This window comes from Brachyhypopomus gauderio, chromosome 1 (genome assembly GCF_052324685.1).
Source record: "Brachyhypopomus gauderio isolate BG-103 chromosome 1, BGAUD_0.2, whole genome shotgun sequence".
Lineage (NCBI taxonomy): Eukaryota > Metazoa > Chordata > Actinopteri > Gymnotiformes > Hypopomidae > Brachyhypopomus > Brachyhypopomus gauderio.
In genome coordinates this window covers 14,814,230-14,834,549 of record NC_135211.1, presented here as the reverse complement: position 1 = coordinate 14,834,549, position 20,320 = coordinate 14,814,230, and the positions used below count along the sequence as shown (strand labels likewise).

General features: G+C 45.7%; 1 protein-coding gene across 1 annotated transcript; it reads right to left on the bottom strand.

The window, feature by feature from the left end:
• Positions 1 to 3,532: 3,532 nt before the first annotated feature.
• mns1 (meiosis-specific nuclear structural 1) lies at positions 3,533 to 8,062 on the bottom strand. The gene is made up of 10 exons (XM_076998478.1): positions 7,649 to 8,062; positions 7,132 to 7,356; positions 6,910 to 7,037; positions 6,709 to 6,811; positions 6,369 to 6,598; positions 5,904 to 6,120; positions 5,713 to 5,820; positions 5,194 to 5,451; positions 4,865 to 4,990; positions 3,533 to 3,906 (listed from the first exon to the last, which is right to left on the bottom strand). Exons 1-10 carry the CDS (start codon positions 7,649 to 7,651, stop codon positions 3,796 to 3,798), a joined length of 1,509 nt encoding a protein of 502 aa, XP_076854593.1. The 5' UTR covers positions 7,652 to 8,062; the 3' UTR covers positions 3,533 to 3,795.
• Positions 8,063 to 20,320: the final 12,258 nt, after the last annotated feature.

The window sequence follows — 20,320 nt, the reverse complement described above, 5'->3', positions numbered from 1 at the left end:
GTAATCGACTGAAATCTGTTTCTCTGAGAGCGCAAAAAGGGTGAATTTGATCAAATTAGGTTTTACATCATTTTCCAGCAGGTGCCTTGATGGAAGACTTGATTTGGTACCTGTAGTTATGTCTTATCTGCAGTATTCAGCCCCGAATGAACAGCACCCTTTGTCACATTTTCACGGGAAGGACATGTAAACTTGGATTCCGCGTGTCCTCGCTTAACAAATTGGTGTTGAAAGCTGGAGGACAAAAATCGTTATCAAACACAACAAGATGCTTCTAGATTAGGTAGTGGTGAAGGGAACTTATTTGCTTATCACTCGTTACAGGAAACCCCCTAATTAAGGCTCCTCGTGACAGACTGCATGAAGCTTTATGGACAGCATTAGCTATTCAAAAGTGGGGAAAGGGATAGTAATCAAAACACAAACATCGAACATATTCATGAACGCTGATTAGATTAATAACGGTCTGGTAGTTATGAGCAATTGTGGTTTATGAGCCCGCCCCGGTGTATATAATGAATTGATGTAAATCCAACTCAAACGCACGCCTAATAATTATTCAAACATTCTCACGCAACCGCTCCTCTTTAATTGGTCTATTGTATATACCTCCCACTGGTTGGTCGTTGATGTGAAAGGATGTGGGCATCCTTGGTGTGCAATAGCGTCTTTTGTGGTACGTCCCATAATCACACATTTCATTACGCCTATCAACCAGTTCATACCAATTTCAGGAGAAAATAACACTGAGCACTGAGCACTGAGATCATTAGGCCGACTGCTGTTCAGAAATGTTTTCATATTTTTTACTCTAACATCATAGGTATATTAATTTTCGTATTAATTCTGCTGCAATTAATTCCTATTCAAATCTATTAAATAGATTGTTAAACAGCAGTCCTCCACTGTCTAGTGACCCTTCCAAAACCACCCCTGGTCATTCCTAGAGGTATCGTTCCCCTGTCATATCAGGTGGGTTAGTGGAAGCCTGCGATGGGAAACAATGTCAGTTTGAATCATGTCTGAGCATGATCAGTGACTGGCTGATGGGCTGATACATCTTTGAAATCAGTGATTCAGACATTCACCAGAGCAGCATAGAGGGAATTATTAGCATAACATGCCAGTAATGTTTCATGTGTATTACTGAAGGAGATGCATTAAATTAGCATTGTAATGCATGTGTTTTGACTCGATGATAGCACGTATATGAAGTAAACATTTCCCGTGAAATGTTTCTCATATCGGTGAAGAGTTAAGAGTATAGACAATGGTTTAATAGGAAGCTTACAGTGTTGAAAACCATGTTTGATACAAATATATGGCTTCACTTGTGGACAAATTCAATCACGTGCAATGCGATTTGCTAACTGTGTAACCAATTAAGTCCACACTGAGTTTTTTTGTGTATTGCATATTAATTTGTTTGATTAGGAATTAAAGCTCTATAATGCATTGTTAAGCTGAATCAGTGGATAAAGAACTATATGGCAATCTGCTTTTGAAAGGCAGGTGCCCTGTGATTGGAGAGGAAGTGAAGACTGTGTTGGAGCCTAACAGTGCTTTAAGGACACCAGTACAAGTATCCGAATTACAAATTCAGTAATGTAAGCATGGGGAGGAAAACAATTTTCATAGTCCGTGAAGCCTGACCTGAGTGACAGGTTAAAAAAGGCTTACACGCTTAGCTGTGCACAGGCCATCGCTTTTGATTAGACCCAGCCGTCTGCCCGGCCTGTCTGAGCCAGCCAGGGAACCGGGCGGTGTCGTTGAGGGCAACACTCACTGACCCAGCTGCTAAACGGCTGGAGGAATGTTCATGTCAGGCCTGATATGTCGATAAGTGCAGATTCAGGGGGCTGGTGTAATGCGAGAAATGCCAGGACTAGTATAAGTGAATTTTGCGCACGCACATCATCATTATCCTCAGACTGAAATGCCTGTGTGCCTTCATCTGCATAGCCCTTATCCCATATATGCCTTCCTGAAGCACACAAAGGCCCACAGGCCCCACTTACTCACTATACTTCTGAGCTTTAATGGATTTTTCAACTTAACAAGTCCTTGTACTATGACTACTCCTCATAGAAGGAAATAGATACACCAACGTGCATCTAACGTTAAAACTAGAGGGTAGTTCAGTCATGCCGTTGTTCCACATAACCAGTGAAAGGCTGATGGTCTGTTTGTCATGTTTCCTCAGTGTGACAGCATTGATCTTGAATGATCGCATGTCGACCGTCAGCTGCTGGGGACCAGGCATCATAGATCAGTGCTTGAGCTCCCTGTACTGTTTGGGTTATACCCTGACAATAGTTAAGGAGTCAATAATAAGTGAATGTCTGCTTGTCTGAGATCAACCACCCCTGGCTCCAGCCTTGGTCTCTCCGTTTAAAGGAAAGTACACTAGGTAGGGCTTCAGTCCATTTTACCCATTGACTGGAGTTTAGATGTGCTCAGCCTGAGAATAGTTGGAACGTCATGTAAACCTTTGGGTAATCAGGTTCACGGATACTGAACATCCCCCCACAGTGAATGCAAGCTAGGGCTGACTCTCAGGGGCAACGTGGAGCAGACTGGAACCCGTTAGCCATAACAACCGAGAAACAGCTGTGAATAGCAGGTATGCCATATCAAAACATGTCATAACCTAAACATATCAATATTTTGATTAGATATTCGGTCGTCAACCGTGAGACGGCACATACTGTTGGAAGATCATCAAAAGCGGATCATTTCAGAGAGGCAATACTCAGGAATCTTTAAGAAATTAATTCCAAAAATATTATCAACTTTCCCAGTAAAACCTGCCATGAAATGATTTTAGGTCCTAAGCAGACATCTGCTGGATCAGACTGAGAAACACATTGGTGTCTCCCACACCTTCAGTGACAATGCGTTTGTCTGTTAATGACAATCTGAAGGCTGCACAAATTTCCTCTGATGAAGTAATGGTATGGGCTCCTGTATCAGTCAGAAAAGACACATCCTGTTCCCTTACACCAACAAAGAGACAATTTTCTGCACATTTTTTCATGGCACCAAGCCGTGCACAAGTGACCGGGCAATCTACTTTAACTGAGGAGGAGGAGTGTGATGAAGACCCAGGGAGCACTCTGTGCACAACTCTCAGCACAGTGGATATCTGCTGCGGAAAAACCCCACTGATGTGCCTCCCATAGAGGAAGCTGTTTGCATTCCGCTGAAATCTGCATTAAGTATAGCTTGATTCACTATAGCAACAGTATCCTTAGGGTGTAACAAAGTTTTTGAAGTTTTTGAGCTTTTGCTTCAGGTGAAGGAATTCCAGGCCCATTTCTAGAGACTAGAGTGTAAAGAACATATCGAGACTACAGAGTGTAAAGAGAATCTAAAGACACTTCAGAATGTAAAGTGCATCTAAAGAGCTCCTTTGATATCATCTTTGCTATTTCCTCAGATAAACACATCAGATTTATGTTGTGCTGACATGTGTGATAAAACAGATTGTACTGTACATGTTTTCAAACACTGCACAACATTTATTAAAGATTGGCTCATAAATATACATTAGACAACTTTGCATTTATAAATTTTAAAATCATACATGCTGCTGTGTTTTTGCACAATAAGAGTTTTTATGTTTAAAACAAACAAATTGCATTTAGGTCCATCCAATTGTGTTACAAGTTTCTAAAAAATATGTAAAGCAACTGTGAGCCATTGCTTGTTCAAAACTTCAAGTAGTAGCAAAAGATAACAATTCACTGAATCAATCAATTCCGCCATCTAGTGGTCCGGAGCTGGAAACGTGCATTATTCATCTTCTCCCCAGCCCTCCTCCGAGAATAGATCAGTTTGACGTTTCTTGAAATTGCTCTTAAAATCTTCGTCAAAGAGCTCCATATCATCCTCTCTGAAAATTCCCTAATGAACAAAAAGGGTATTTGCACAGTGTTGAAAACCCATTTATAGCAGTAAACAGTATCAAATCATTAAAACAATTAAATCTTATTAGTGAAATCTTTATCAATCTCAAAACAGTCCCATATATGGAACAGTGAGGGGTCTTTATTGGTGGGTACAGCGAGGGGTCTTTAGCTTTGGCGGGTACAGTGAGGGGTCTTTAGATTTGTGCGGGTACAGTGAGGCGTCTTTAGCTTTGGCGGGTACAGTGAGGGGTCTTTAGCTTTGGCGGGTACAGTGAGGGGTCTTTAGATTTGTGCGGGTACAGTGAGGCGTCTTTAGCCTTGGCGGGTACAGTGAGGGGTCTTTAGCTTTGGCGGGTACAGTGAGGGGTCTTTAGCCTTGGCGGGTACAGTGAGGGGTCTTTAGCTTTGGCGGGTACAGTGAGGCGTCTTTAGATTTGTGCGGGTACAGTGAGGCGTCTTTAGCCTTGGCGGGTACAGTGAGGGGTCTTTAGCTTTGGCGGGTACAGTGAGGGGTCTTTAGCTTTGGCGGGTACAGCGAGGGGTCTTTAGCTTTGGCGGGTACAGCGAGGGGTCTTTAGCTTTGGCGGGTACAGTGAGGGGTCTTTAGCTTTGGCGGGTACAGTGAGGCGTCTAGCTTTGGCGGGTACAGCGAGGGGTCTTTAGCTTTGGCGGGTACATTGAGGCGTTTTTAGCTTTGGCGGGTACAGTGAGGAGTCTTTAGCTTTGGCGGGTACAGTGATGAGTCTTTAGCTCTGGTGGGTACAGCGAGGGGTCTTTAGCTCTGGCGGGTACAGCGAGGGGTCTTTAGATTTGGTGGGTACAGTGAGGGGTCTTTAGCTTTGGCGGGTACAGTGAGGCGTCTTTAGCTTTGGCGGGTACAGTGAGGCGTTTTTAGCTTTGGCGGGTACAGCGAGGCGTTTTTAGCTTTGGTGGGTACAGTGAAGGGTTTTTACCTTTGGTAGGTACCCAAGCAGCTTTGTAGCATGGAGCTTGAGGAGCTTCTGTCTCTCCTCTTCGATGATCTCCCGGCGCAAGGCTTCCCTCTCCTCCTCCATCGCTCTCTCCTCTGCCTCACGCTCCTGTATAACGTTACATTTCTCTACTTAATATAATAAATCATCTATAATACATTTTATAAATCCCTCACAATACATAAAATTAACATAAAGAGCCATCCTTACAAACCTCTCAATCTAATACGCATCAGTAATCACACTGAAGTGAAGCAGGGTTATGTAATCAGGCAGCGCTGCGTGTGTAATAGTCCGTCGGAGGACCTCACCTTGTCGGCCAGGTACTGGCGCCTGCGCTCCTCGATCAGCTTCTCCACGGCACGTTTGTGCTCCTGCTGCTTGAGGCGGCGCCTCTGCGCGTTCATCTGCTCGACCCGGTCGTCCTCGGCGAACTTGGCCAGCATGGCCTGGCGGAAGGTCTCCTCCTCCTCCTGCTGCACCTGCCGCTGGAGCTGCTTGAAGGCCAGCTGCTCCTGGACCGTGCGCTGGAGTTCCAGTCTCCGTCGGATCCTCTGCTCCATCTCCTCCTGTGGATTTGGTGCAGGAGAAAACAGGCCAGATTGATGCACGTCTCTCGGAGACGGGAGAACTGACTGAAGAAAACGATTTAGATGGTTTATATATATTTATAGTTCTTTATATTCGTACAGAAATATGAACTTTAGGGACTTTGTTTTTTACCATATGGATTTCATCATTCTTTAAATTAAAATAAAAAACATTGATGAATGATTCAGCATTGTTTTGCTGATTTCTCCACTTGTGCACGGACGTGAGGAACAACTCACGATTTCTCTCTGTCTGGAGGCCTCAGCCTGCTCCTCCAGGTACAGCTCCTCCCGGACACGCTCCATTTCCTCACGCTGCTGCCTCTCCTGCTCCATCTTCTCAGTCAGCTAAGAGGGCAGAAGGGAGGGCAACTCGGTCACCAGACCCATTAATCCCAGACCAGACCGAGGTGGTATCTCTTGCCACCTACCATCTTCTGGAGGCCTTCTCTGGCCTTCTCTCTCTCTCTAGCACTGGCCATCCTGTCTTCTTCCTTCCTCTGCTGGTACTTGGCAAACTCCAGAATGCGCCGGTTCTCCTCCTCCATCTTCTCGCGCTCCATGCGTCTCCACTCGGCCTGGTGCTTCTTGAACTCCTCGATGTACCTCTGTGTGGCCTCCACCTTCTCCAGCCGCAGCTGCCGCTCCCTGAAGATAAAAGCCCACCCTTTAAAGACACATGTCCTGGTGAACTAGCTTCTATATCCAGTGAACTCGCTTCAACATTCAGTGAACCAGCTGTTAAACCCTGTTAAATATACAGTACAGGAAGAACGCAAGAGTTTCGCAGTTTACAGTCATACAACCTCTCAGCTAGAATAAGCCTTAAAAGGTCTGCATAAAGAGTGAACATATCAAGCAAACAAAACCACATAAATATAAGTACGGAGTCTCACATCTGGTCCTCCTCGTAGATCTTTCGGACGACTTCGTCCACCAGGAGCTTCTCTTTGAGGAACTCCTCGTAGGCCGCCTGCCTCTCACGTTCCTTGTCCACCAGCTGCTGCTCTAGGTCCTGCTGGTAGCGCAACACCTCCTCGTGACGCCTCTGCTCCTGCTGCTCCTCAAACGCCGCTGCCCGCTCCTGCTCACTTCTCATCTTACGGCAGACTTCTGCTTCCGCCTTCTGAATTGGCACGAGCCAGAAAAGCAAGGCTGAAACTGCATGCGCAAGCCTCGACCACCGTGTTCGTGCCTTTTGAGCTGGTGTGACGGTTCAATAAGAGCTGCACTCACCATGACCTCGTACTTCATGGCCTCTTTCTCGGCTACCTGTGCCGCTCTTTCTCTGTTTAGGTAAGCAGACTTTAGCTTCACCTCCAGCTCACGGAGCTCCACACTATAAATCATAAATCGCTGTTAACAAATGGGGAAAATGGTGGTGTGGACACAGGTCTAGACGCATTGATCACCGTTTGCTTTGAAGTGAGCAAACACCTGTTTTCTTTGATGTACTGCCTCATTTTTTCATCTCGCAGCTTTTCATAACTTATCCGGGCCAGTTCCTTAGCCATTCTTTCCTCTTGCGCCAGTTGTTTCTCCTTGAACACTCTGTCCTGCTCTGCCTATGGGAATAAAGTTGAACAATGTTTATCGATGTTTATCAACTTACAAAAGCAGGTTAGCTAGGACAGGAAAGGGGGAAACATTACAGCAAACCTTCAAATAAGCTTCCTCTGTTTGTCTCTCGTACTCTTCATCTTGCATCTTGCGCAAGTAGCGTTTCTTCTCGAAGCTCTCCTCGCTCCTTAGACTCGCTTGCATCTGTGTGTCTTTGGCGATGCATTTGGCTTGATCCTCGCGTCTTTCCTCCTGGCGCCGTAACTGCGTGATCATCCTTTCACGATGGCTGTGCGACATGTTGCGTCTCTGGCTCGTGGAAGCCTGAACATCGCAGGCAAAGTAATCAAACGAAAACGTACGTGTGGCGCAATGTTTATAATTTATTTACTAATCTAGCTAGCATGCATAGTTTTACTAACAGCTATCCAGCCAGCCAAACTAGCTAGCTAGATACAGTAGATAAAAAGTTCACCATCTTTAGCTATCTTAGCTATTTTAGCTATCTTAGCAAGATACCCCATGAACGTTTGACTGCTACTCGAAAACGTTTTTAACATTAACATTTTATGAAACAGTAAAAGCAAAACTAATGTCAGAAGTTAATCACCATTACCATCGTTGTAGAACTGGGCACGACTCTTTCGCTTGATCAGCTCGACTGTCTATGATAGACGTTCAAATATTTCTGAACCTGTGCGACAAACTTCACACCGTCTACCTCTCATCTGTTTATAAATCGTCGTCGTGGAAACATCATCCTGTTCCTGGCAGTAAAGTCCAGTGTAATTGGTCACTATAAGGATCTTGTATTGATTGGTTCCTTGTTTGGGCGCCACTGCGACTCAAATTCTCCAAATATTACTACAATAATATACAACGAATCCATGCGGATGCTTAGATTCACACCAGCTGGCAGTGCGTCGCATTTTTGACTGCTATTTAGCATTAGCTAGCATAATAGCTAACCCACCTGACTACATTCTGTCAACATTCATCAGTGTTTTGGTTCATTATGGTTCATTTGGACAAGCAAAGACTTCAACGCACAATTCGGTCTGCAGAAAAGATCACTGGTGCCCCCCTGCCCTCCCTCCAGGACCTGTACAATAGAATAGTGGTGAATAGTCCAAATGCAGTTTTATACAGACTTTTGCTTTTATTAATGATTCTTCAGAATCTGAGATTTCATTAACCCTTACATGCATAACTGGGTCAAAGATGTACTGTCATTACACATTGTACATTGTACATTGCACAACAAAGTTGGTTTACAGCCCCCTCCCCCTCTTGATGCAATAGAAAATAGAATAAAAAAAAATGAAATAGGTAAAACAAATTAAATAACAGATTAAGAGCTACGATTAACTATACAGGCATCAGCATAAATTAACTAAGCTCTCCTCTTACACACTAAGCTTTCCTATGTACACAAGTGAAGAAATTTAAATTTGCAGCATAATTTATTGCACATTTGTATTTTAGCAGCATAAGTTATTGATTGCACTTGTCCCTGTAGGCAGACAACACATCTGCCTACCCGTGAACTGTATAGTCGTTGTTTAACAGGGATATGGCCCTGTTATAAAAACTGTCCTTCAAATGGTTTGGCCGTGTTTTGAGGTGTCGGTAACGTCTGCCCGAGGGCAGCAGTTCAAACATCTTATGTCCTGGGTGTGTGCTGTCCTTGGTGATTGTGTAAGCCCTCCTGAGACACCGAGTTCTGTAGAGGCCTTCCAGGGAGTGGAGAGAGTGTACGATAACCTTCTGCGCCGTGTTGATGACCCTCTGTATGGCCTTTTTGTGTGTGATGGTACAACTGGAGATCCTGTTGGAAAAAAGAAAATTAAAGGCTAATAACTTGATGTGTCAATTTAGTGTTTTTCAGGAAGACTGTGGGAAAGCAGGAGTAAGGAGGCCTCAGTGGCCTTGAGGAGAACAGAAGGGGCCTATTCAGTGCAGGATGTGTAGCAAGCAGTTTTTAGATAACCAGGCACACAGACTGGGAGAAGAGGAGCAGGTGATTTTCCATGGCGAGCAGCCAGGATTGGGGAGTTATCGAAACTTAACAAATCGAAACTTATGGACAGAGAGTATGAAAGAAAGGACATCGCCCAGCACGGGAGGCTTTTCGCTTGGACACTGCTGAGATCCACTTGGGTTAGGTAGATTCCTAGGCAACTAGCACCAGTGCACTGAAGAGTTTGTACCACGTATACTTCTATTATATTGCATTCAATTATATTCTATATAAATCATTTTAAAAGAACTTTTGTTGTCGAGACTTTGCTTGGACCACTCAGTCAAAAACCAGTCGGTTCATCGGGGCGGTGTTGGGGCCCGTCTGGGTCGGAGAAGAAAATTCCCAACAAATTGGTAGCAGAGGATGGTTTTTGGCTGGAGTCGAATTCTGCAATTAGGACAAGAGAGGAGGTCAATCCGTCCGTGAGGTGACTGAACTAAACCGCGCGGTCTGAAAAAAGGTAAGGAGCCATTCTCTCCTATTGGCTGATGTTACTACGTCATAGGCTAAATTAAAGTTCAGTCACTAAATGGTCGAGGCGAAATACTCTCTGTAAATTTAGTATTGAAATTGTATACGTGTTACAAACTCGATATATAGACAGGAGGATTGCCCTACGACTCATAAAGTCGGGAGGAGGACGCCCTGTAAACTGCAGTAAACGGTTGAAGAGTAGGCAGCCCACGTTCTAAAAAGAACCTTGGTTCTAAAAGAGAACGGTGGAGGACGCGCTCAGAGAAAGTAGGCAGCCCACGTTCTAAAAAGAACCTTGGTTCTAAAAGAGAACGGTGGAGGACGTGCCCAGAGAAAGAGCAGGTAGCCCACGTTCTTAAAAGGAACTTTGGTTCTAAAAAAAGAACGGTGGAGGACGCGCTCAGGTGACGAGTAGGTAGCCCACGTTCAAAAAAAGGGGAACTATTGTTCTAAAAAAAAAAAAAAAAAAAAGAGAACGGTGGAGGACGCGCTCGGTCACGGTTAAATGAAGCCGGTTTTGGGGGGCCCCCGTGTGTTTTGTTGAAATTGCGTGCGTGATTGGTGAAACTACAGCTGTATCTGTGTGTGCGTGTTTGCAAAATTGCAGTGTTGGGTTGGTTTTCATGTACCGTGTGGTTTTATGTTGAATAAAGACCTGTATAAATTGTTTGAGCATACGTGCTATAATAAAACTTGAGAGCCTTTCATTGGGGGACTTACAAACCCACGCCCATAAATCCATGAGCCTCTTATGAGAGGACATTTGAACCCCTGAGTAAATTGCATGAGCCCCCAAGAAAGACGTTCATCATTGTGTACACAAGCACAAGAGAAACATTTCATAAGAGGTTAAAGTGTAAAACAAAAATTATCATATATTTTCATGCATGAAATTATAATTTGGTTTATGACGCTCCGTAAACGTACGATTTAAGTGCTGGAAGTGAAACTCGCGCGAGCTGTGTTGAGCTGGAGTTGTTTGGAGTGTGGAGATAATAACTTGTGTCTGTCTGCCCTTGGGGTGCGCGCTGGCGAATTAAAGCGCTTGCGAACACGACGATAAAGTGATAAAGTTTACTGAATTAATTTGGGGGTATTAAAGTGCTAGTGAGTACAACGAAAAAGTTTTAAAATTTACTGAATCGAAGCAAAAGTAATTTGGAAGTAGTTTAAAAATCAGAGTTATATCATGGATAACATTAAGGGTTTGGAGGATTATTTGGTTGATACTATGGAGAAACGTGCTGTGCCGAGAATGAGGTCTGACACAGTGATGTATGTGAAAAAATGTTTTGAAAAGATGCGATCCGAAGGGTTGTGGCCAGACCCGGACGACCGTGGTGTGTATCAGGTTGATTGGGAGCACATCGAGAAGCATTGGGTCACACAGGTTAATAAAGAGAAAAAAAGATTAGAGGCTAGCGGAGCCCTAACTAAGCAAAAGCGCAAAAACCAGCTGGAAGAAGCTGAAACTTATTTGTCGTATGTGAGAACATTTCGAAAAATTTGTCAAAATATTAATGATAAAGAACGAGTTGAAACCAAAAAGACAGAACTCCCTGTGCCCCCTCCCTATGCAGAAAAAGCGTGTGAACCCAGTGCTCCTCAACGTCCGCGTGCAGCGCTGATGGCGCCAGTGTCCGTGAGTGAAATGAGTGACGTTGGTGTGGACGGGACTTCTGCACGTCCAAAATCAGTGAGAGAGCGTGAATGTGAAGAGGGGAGACAAGTGGTAATGGAAGTTATTAGTGACATGGCTATGGATAAAATGGAGAGTAGACTAAAGAGGCTTGAAGACTGTGTGCGCGAGAAAACTAGAGAAACAGAGTTAAATAATGCATTGCAAAGAATTGAACAGCGGATGGCTGAGAGTTTGAGTCTGAGTGGCCCCACCCGTTTGGAGCAGACGCTGGACAGAGCAGAGAGAGTGGTCTGTGACGTGGAGAAAGCCATCAGGCAGGAAGAGGCTAAGTTGGAAAAAGAGCGTGCGAGACAGCAAAAGAAATGCGCTGCGGATGATAAAAGGAGAAATAGAGGCGCACCTGACTGTAGAGATACATTGATTGTGACTGGTGAAAATTTAGAATGGGAAGCGGAGAATGACGAGGGTGGGGCGAACAGACGAGTGAAAACTCCCTCTTCAGAGGAGAGCGAGGTGGGAGATGAATGTATTAACCTGTCTGAATCCGAGGAATGGGTGAGAGTGCCCGCCTACTATGACAGGCACGGTGTAGTCACGCGATCAAAAGCCAAGAACATGTCGACCCCTGGTGGTCATTATCCGATAATGGCAGTGCCAGGGAGCAGTTACGCACACACATACGCTCCGTGGACACACAGAGATTTGCACACTATGATAGATAAATTACCCAATCCTAAAAAGGGCATTCAGTATTTCTTGTCTAAATTTGAACAGTACACGGCTGGGGACATGTTGGGTTTGGGAGACATAAGAACATTGTTTAAAGCCATGGGAGTTTTAAGTATGTTGTCTACAGCCGAGAAGGCGGCTGGAACAGAGCATCTGGCCGATGAGGCTCCGTTCGGTAGAATAAGAAGTGCTTTGTGGGGACAGCTGAGATTGCAGAATCAGGACACGTTTGACACGGCAGCCTTATCAGGGGTTAAACCTAAAGAAGATGAAGACCCGATGTCGTACTTAGATAGGTGCAAAGAAATCTGGCAAGCTAAAACTGGCGTTAGGCATGATAAATCAATCCCAGTGCGGGCTATGTACAGAGCAGCGGTCGTGGCGAGTTTATCTGAGGGAGTGCAAACGAAACTAAAAGATGTGGTCGCGCTGGATCAAAAGGAAGACAGTGAATGGGAAGCTGCAATTACACACCATATGAAGCGTGAGGCAGAGAAGGGCGGAAACACCGATAAGTTGATGAAAGATGCATTACTTAAATTGTTAAGGGAAAGGGACAATTCAAAGCCTAAAAAGCAATTAGTGTCAAAGGAAGACACTTCTGTACAGGTAGTGGCCGTAGAGCCGCCCGCGCAACCAGTGATGCAACCCATACAACCCATGATGCAACCTTATGTTATGCCACAACAGGTCAACAGCTGGGCGGTGCCACAACAGCCCGGTTACTACGCCCAGGCAGGCCCATACCGAGGCAGAGGCAGGTCCAAAGGTAGATTCAGGGGAGGCAGAGCAGGGAACTTCCAAACCACACAAAGCAACGGCTGTTTTGGTTGTGGCCAGATGGGCCACTGGGCAAGAGATTGTCCGATGACGCAGCAGCAGCAGCCAATGCTGTACCAGCAGCCGATGCAGCAACAGCCAGCATACCAGCAACCAATGCAGTATCAGCAGCAACAACCAGTACAGTATCAACAGCCAATACAGTACCAGCAACCCCAAAACGTAAATTACCAGCAGAAACCCGCACTCACACAAGGACAACAGGTTGTGCCTCCTGGCATGCAATACATGCCAGCGCCACCTGGTGGCCAATGAAGCTGCCCGATGTCCAGTTCCCCCACATGCAGTGAACCAGTTGTATGTCTATTAGTGGAGGGGGAGCCAGTGGAGTTCTTAGTCGACACGGGAGCCACCACGTCAGTCTTAACAGACAGGAAGTGGAAAGGCTACTTGTCGAAGATGTCACTATCCACTACTGGATTTCTGGGAAAAACTACACTGCAGCCACTGACTGTGCCCTTGAAGGTGTCAGTGGGCTCAGGCCCACAGGTCGAGCACACATTTTTATTTTCAGAACAGTGCCCAATTAATTTGTTAGGTAGAGATTTGTTGTGTCAATTTTCAGCTATTATTGAATGCACACCGAGTGAAGGTAAATTAGCTGTCTCTGTCACCAACCACGATGAGCGCCTCAGAATACTTAATCAACAAGCAGCGGACGGCCCAGCTCACATTTACTGGGCCACATTACAACATCCTGAGGAACAAGCAACTGCTAAAAATTTGCTTTACACGTTTAATTTATGGAAACCATGGTTCCTGTCACTTCAGAGTATGACCCCACCAATAGACAGCACACACTGCACTTTTAATTACATCAGAGGGGAGGATGGGGTTTACGGACAGCTGTGGAATAACATTGAAGGTCAATTACAAAATATAATTTGTGAATCAATGATTGTTGGACCTGAAGGTGTGGCTGCACTAGTTGTGTTAACAGGAGAACAGATGACGTACTGGAGAAACCCGGACCAGCAGGATTCACTACCACATGTCTCGCTGTTGGTCTCGGCTGGACACGAACCTCGTGAGCTGGGCCCCATGCTGGCCACTGCCATGAAGGAACAGTTTCGCCCAACCTGTCTGCCAGGGGTAGAGGGTACGTCGGATGGTAAGTACTGGAGAGTCGCATGTGACACCAGTGACTTGGCGTACTTCTGTAACCAGCCCCTGACAGCCACACACGGCAGAGCACTGTTGGATCACCCCCAGGCCAAAGAACAACTAGAGACGGTCCCAGCCAACTTGTGGACCACGACAAAGGTAGATGTAGGATGTGCATCACACCACATGGCTCCTATTAGGTTAAAGCCAGGAGAAACAGTCGTTCATCAGCCACAGTACCGAATCAAGCCAGAAGCCATGGCAGGTATTACAGACACCATTGCAGATTTGATCAAAGTTGGAGTTCTGAAACCCACGACGTCACCGTGGAACACGCCCATACTACCTGTTAAAAAACCTGGAAAAGATGAGTATCGTATGGTGCATGATTTGAGGCGCATTAATGATGTCACTGTAACTGAGAACATACCAGTACCTGACCCCTATCGATCTTTGCAGAACCTGACGACTGAACACTGCAGCTTTTCATGCATAGATTTAGCTAATGCTTTCTTTTCTATACCAATTGATGAGAATGTGAAAGACATTTTTGCATTTACCTTTAAAGGTCAACAGTACACATACAACAGGCTACCTCAAGGCTACAAAGACTCACCAGGCATCTTTAATCAATGTCTGTTGAAAGATCTGTCTAGATTAACTGACAATGATTTGATTGACTCTAACACCGTACTAATACAGTTCGTGGACGATTTGTTAATAGCTAGTACTTCACCCGATAAGTGCCTTAGAGACACCATAACCATTCTAACCTTGTTAGCTGAATTAGGTTACAAAGTGAACAAGTCAAAACTCCAGGTGGCCAGGCCGATGGTCACCTTTCTGGGGAGAAACATCTCACACAAAGGTCACACCCTGACTCCAAATCAGAGACAGTCAATACTGTCATTTCCAAAGCCCACTACAGTGTCCCAAATGATGTCATTTTTAGGCCTGACAGGCTACTGCCGCAACTACATACCTAACTACAGTGATTTAGCTCACAGCCTCAGAAAACTCGCAGTGTCAAAAGGTCTGAGTAACGGGAAGGTGGAGCTTGACTGGACGGTTGAGGCAGAGAGGGATTTTATAACTCTGAAACAAGCACTTGCTAGCGCTACTGAATTAGCAGCACCAGACTACACACAACCTTTTCATTTAAACGTTTCTGTAAGAGACAACCATGTTCATGCTTGTCTCTTTCAGAAGGGGGAGAGTGAAGGAAGGAACATTTTATTTTTTCACAGTTCCAAATTAGATCAACCAGTGATAGGAACAGGACCATGCACAACATACATGGCAGGACTCACCACAGCGATAGAGAAGACAGCACACTTGGTAATGTGTCACCCACTAATAGTCAGCACCAATCACGGAGTAATGGCGTTCATAAACTCACAAGCCTTTTCTTTGTCAAGAGCACGACAGAACAAGATAAAAGCCATACTCACACAGCCACACATCACGTACAACACTGCGTCAAAACTTGTGAATCTGACTGATAACATTGAAGTAGCCGAAGATGCGACACCACATGACTGCGCTGATGCCACAGAAAGATACATTCAGCTCAGACCAGAACTGCACAAGGTCAGAATTACTAAACCAGGAGCATGGGAACTCTGTTCAGATGGGAGTTGTTGGAGACAAGGTAACGAACTGAAGGCCTCTTACGCTGTGGTACAAGCATGTGGGGAAGAGTGGGAGGAGGTGGAATCAGGAGTGGTTCCACAACCAGCTTCAGCTCAGCTGGCAGAAATGGTCGCACTCACTAGAGCACTGGAACACGCGTCAGGTCAGATTGTGAACATTTACACAGATTCAGCATACGTGCACGGGGTCATCCACCATGAACTAGTCAGGTGGATGGATAATGGGTACACTAACGCCACAGGACAGCCAATCAAACATTTGAGAGCAGTACATGAGTTGAGTGAAGCTATCATGTTACCCAAAGAAGTGGCAGTGATAAAGGTAAGAGGACATCAGGGTAATGACAGTTTTGTTTCTAGAGGTAATGAAGCTGCTGACAGAGCAGCCAAAGCTGCTGGAGGGTACAACCCACAGAGCTTGTTGTTGCTGGAAACTCATAACATGCCTGAGTTGACGGAGAGCCACCTGGCACAGATCCAAGAACAAGCCACGGTCTATGAGAAGCAATTGTGGATAGACCGGGGAGCCACAGTCACTAAAGGACTCTGGAGGAGTCCAGAAGGGAGAGTAGTTTTGCCCTTAGAGAAGATGAAATTGATACTATGCGAAGCACATGGGCCAACTCACTCCGGAGTGTCGGCCATGGTGACCAAATTAGAATGTTTATGGTGGCATCCATACCTCAGAGACCACGTGAAGCAATACGTGAGCGAATGCGATATCTGTCAGTCATACAATGTGAAGAAACCATACCGGGTGAGAATTGGAGGATACCCAGTGCCCACGGGGCCATTTGAGGAGATTGTGATCGATTACACAGACATGGGGCCAGACAACAGGGTAAGGGGGTACAGGTACCTGCTGGTCATGGTAGACAGATTCACCAAGTGGGTAGAAGCTATACCCACCAAAAAGGAAGATTCAAAATCAGTCATAAAATGGTTGCAAAATGAGTTGATTCCCAGGTACGGCCTACCAAAAGTGATTAGAAGTGACAATGGGTCCCACTTTGATAAACACTTGGCAGAAGTAGAACAAAAGCTGGGCCTAACCCACAAGTTTGGCACTGTCTACCACCCACAGTCACAGGAGTTGGTGGAAAGAGCCAACCAGACCATTAAGACTAAACTGGCCAAGGTGTGCGCAGCAGGAGACATGGACTGGGTTCAGGCGCTGCCACTAGTGTTGATGTCCATGAGAGCAACCCCCACGGGAGAATACAATCTCTCACCACACCAGCTCATGACAGGACGACCCATGCCAGGGTGCCCTCGACCAAGGATCGAGGGACCAGCTTTGGAAATCCAGGAACAGGAGATGTCAGAGTACATGAGAGAATTAACCAAGTTGCTTTGTGAAATCAATAAGTCTGTTCAACAGGAAAAAGGAGAAGAAGACCTGGAATCACCCAAGGTGAAGGTGAAGCCAGGGGATTGGGTAAGGATCAAGGTGCACAAGAGGAAGTGGAACGAGCCACGGTGGACAGGCCCGTGGGAGGTCGAAGGTGCCAACGAGCACTCAGTGAAAGTGAGGAAAGACAAAGGTAAGACTTGGTACCACATTTCACACTGTGTTGCAGCAAAAGAACCAACAAGAACCACAGGAGAGATCAAGACACACCTGGAGGAGACAGGAGAAGCCCCAGGGAAGGAGTTAGTGGTGAGTACCGACCCCAGTGTAGCTTTTTACAGAGAATACATCACAGCCGAGGACTGGTGGGAGGAAGGTGAAGGAGACCTGTTGGAGACTGACTGTGAGGCTATAGCACACTGTGTGAGCGCGGACCTGAACCTGGGAGCTGGAGTGGCTCTGCAGATCAGACAAGCGTTTGGCACTACAGGTATAGCCAAGGTGCCCATAGGCAAGTGTGCCACACAAACCACACAGACACACATTATATTTCATTTAGTGACCAAAAGATACTACAGGGAGAAGCCAGAATTAGGAGATCTGATTTCAAGCATACAACACCTGGCCACATTGTTAATATCATTGAACATTAACACTCTAGCCATACCGAAGCTGGGTTGTGGACTAGACGGATTAGACTGGAGGACTGTGAAACCAATCATTAAAACTTTACTTAAACCAACCGGTACCAAGGTGGTGGTGCACCATCTTCCATCCTAGGATGGAACTGTGGGAAATAAGAGACATGTTGTCGGGACGTGTCGGACGTCCAGATGAGGCTCAGTACCAACAATATGTTAGAGTAGGGAGATTAACTTTGAGAACATGGACTTGGCTATGGGGGGGAACATTTCTAGCCGCGGTGATAATAGGAGCGGTGGTGATATTTAGTGTAGGAAATCAGAAACAACCCAATAACGTGAATGTAACTTTGTGTCGGTGGGACGACAATCACACTGCCTGCAAAGAGGTGAGGCCCGGTGAGATCCACAGCCCTAACCCGCTAGTAAACGCGACCAAACCAGAGAAAATAGACTTTAAAGTAAGAAAACCAAGAGGAGCTGGAACCAGGCCAGTAGGACAGTCCAAGGACCGGTGTGTACGGACATACGGAGGTGTGGAATTGAGTTATAGAGATGGTACAGCCTCGAGCTGGACTTTTGACTTATGTGAGGTAGTGGACTGCGGGGGAGCCAATGCCTCATACAGAGGATGTGATTTGTACATATGTTGGACCAATCAAGTTAATGCGGGCTGTCATGGAAGGGGGAGTTTCTATAGTGCAGACTGGTGTCCTGGTTGGGGGTCGGTGATAAAGTACTCGGGGAGATGGAAACCGACATTAGGAGATAAGAAAGGTAACCCTTCCACGACCTCTTTGAGCAAATGGTGGGTCGATGTGTCGTTTCAGCGAGATTATCACGTGTCCCAAAATCCAGTAACTTTTTCTGTCAGATGGAATGGGCAGATATGGGGTAATAACAGACCGTTGTACTTCACCCTGGGGGTGGAACAATCAGGACGTGACATATGGGGAATAATTAAACTCAGCTATTTAGCCAAACCCAAGCCACTCAGCCCAGCAAAACCTGAGGCAAAAATAAAAGAGGTGGAGGATTCAGCAGACAAGTTCACTCTAACCACAGATTTCACTAAATTATCGTCCCAGCAGTTAATAGAATTAGCAACCGGTTACAGCGGCTCGAATTTGTGGTTGTCATGGCTAGAACAAAACAGTAGAGAAAATGGGTTAGAAGGTTGTGTGGCCTGTGCAGCGGCCCGACCCGCGTTAATGACCTCACCAGCCCCACTGAATCCTGAAACAGATCCAGTAGGATATCAGTGTATGTTGAATTTAACTAAGGTAAAAAGTATTGCGACCTCAAATTGTTCCAACCTGGACAGTATTTTTCCGTATGTCAAAAATTTGGAAGGAGGTAACGCTCCTTTCGTGCCAGTGAAACTTACAGGGCAATACCAATGTTTTAACTTGACAGAGAAAGACGCAATCATGAGTGTGGGAGAAATAGAACCAGATTGGTGTAACGCCACAACGAAGGTCCCGGGGATAGGGAGAGTAGCCCGGGCAGGGATCTGGTGGTACTGCGGAGGACACACTCTGCTGGCATTAATACCAGGAAAAGCTAAAGGAATCTGTGCTATGGTTAGACTAATCACACCAATAACAATGATAGGGCTGAGGGAAATCACACCGCAGCCTGCTATAGCCCAAGGGAGAAAGAAGCGTGATGCCTTTGATTTGTCCATAGGGTCACCAACATACATTGACTCCATAGGAGTGCCTCGGGGGGTTCCCAATGAATACAAGCTAGTTGATCAAATAGCTACGGGCTTTGAGAACATTCCAATTATATCAGCCTTGTTTCCAGTAACACCGAACAAGAATGTAGATAGGATCAACTTTGTCCATTACAATGTGCTGAGATTAACCAACCTAACGAGAGACGCAATAGAGGGGCTGAGCGAACAACTGAGAGCTACCTCATTGATGGCCGTACAAAACAGAATGGCTCTAGATATGCTCCTGGCGGAAAAAGGGGGTGTATGTTTCATGTTTGGCGACAACTGTTGTACCTTCATTCCCAATAACACCGCACCGGACGGGTCGGTGACCAGAGCTCTGGACGGACTGAAGGCTTTATCTAAGGAGATGCAGGAGGCCTCAGGTATCAGTAACCCCATGGAGGAGTGGTTCACGAAGGTGTTTGGGAAATGGAAGGCACTAATTATGTCCTTGTTTATGTCAGTAGCAGTGTTTATTGCAATTGTTGTTATTTGTGGATGTTGTTGTATACCATGTATCAGATCTCTCACCCAAAGGTTGATCACAGCCGCGATTGAGAAGGGGGACGCAAAGAACCCACCACCATACACCATGCCACTGATGGCGGAGGATGATGATGACATATCATCTGAAGAAGACGATTCTGTGTGAAAAACTTGTTGTTTTTGATTAATTATGCTTGCTTTGTAGGTATTGGCAGCGACTGCGACTGATGAAGAATGAAGACGCACCGCACATTAGAGCACAACCAACAGCACATGAAAGCTGATTCACTAGTTTAAAAGTAATATGCATGACACATGGGCACATTAATAGAACGGGTCGAGGTGATCTCCCACCAGGCGGGACCTGGGTCTCGGGGACAACGTCAAGTCACGAGACCGTGGGAGATGAAGGGGGGCATCTCCGAATAGTCTGAAAGGTCTCGGCCCACGACTGGGGAGTGATCCAGAACCCACCAATCACATAAAAGAACACATAGACGTTGTACTAACTGACATAGTCACACTATGAATGTATACACATTTAGGGATTTTTATGATTGTCTTTCTTTTAATAAGTGCACTGGGCTAGATAGATTTTAGTATTAGACTAGAGTTAGACCAAT

Coding starts and splice junctions, on each gene's coding strand:
- mns1 (XM_076998478.1), bottom strand. Junction 7,038..7,131: donor CAGAGGAAGCTTATTTGAAG/GTTTGCTGTAAT, acceptor TTATTCCCATAG/GCAGAGCAGGACAGAGTGTT. Junction 5,452..5,712: donor CCTCCAGACAGAGAGAAATC/GTGAGTTGTTCC, acceptor CCAAATCCACAG/GAGGAGATGGAGCAGAGGAT.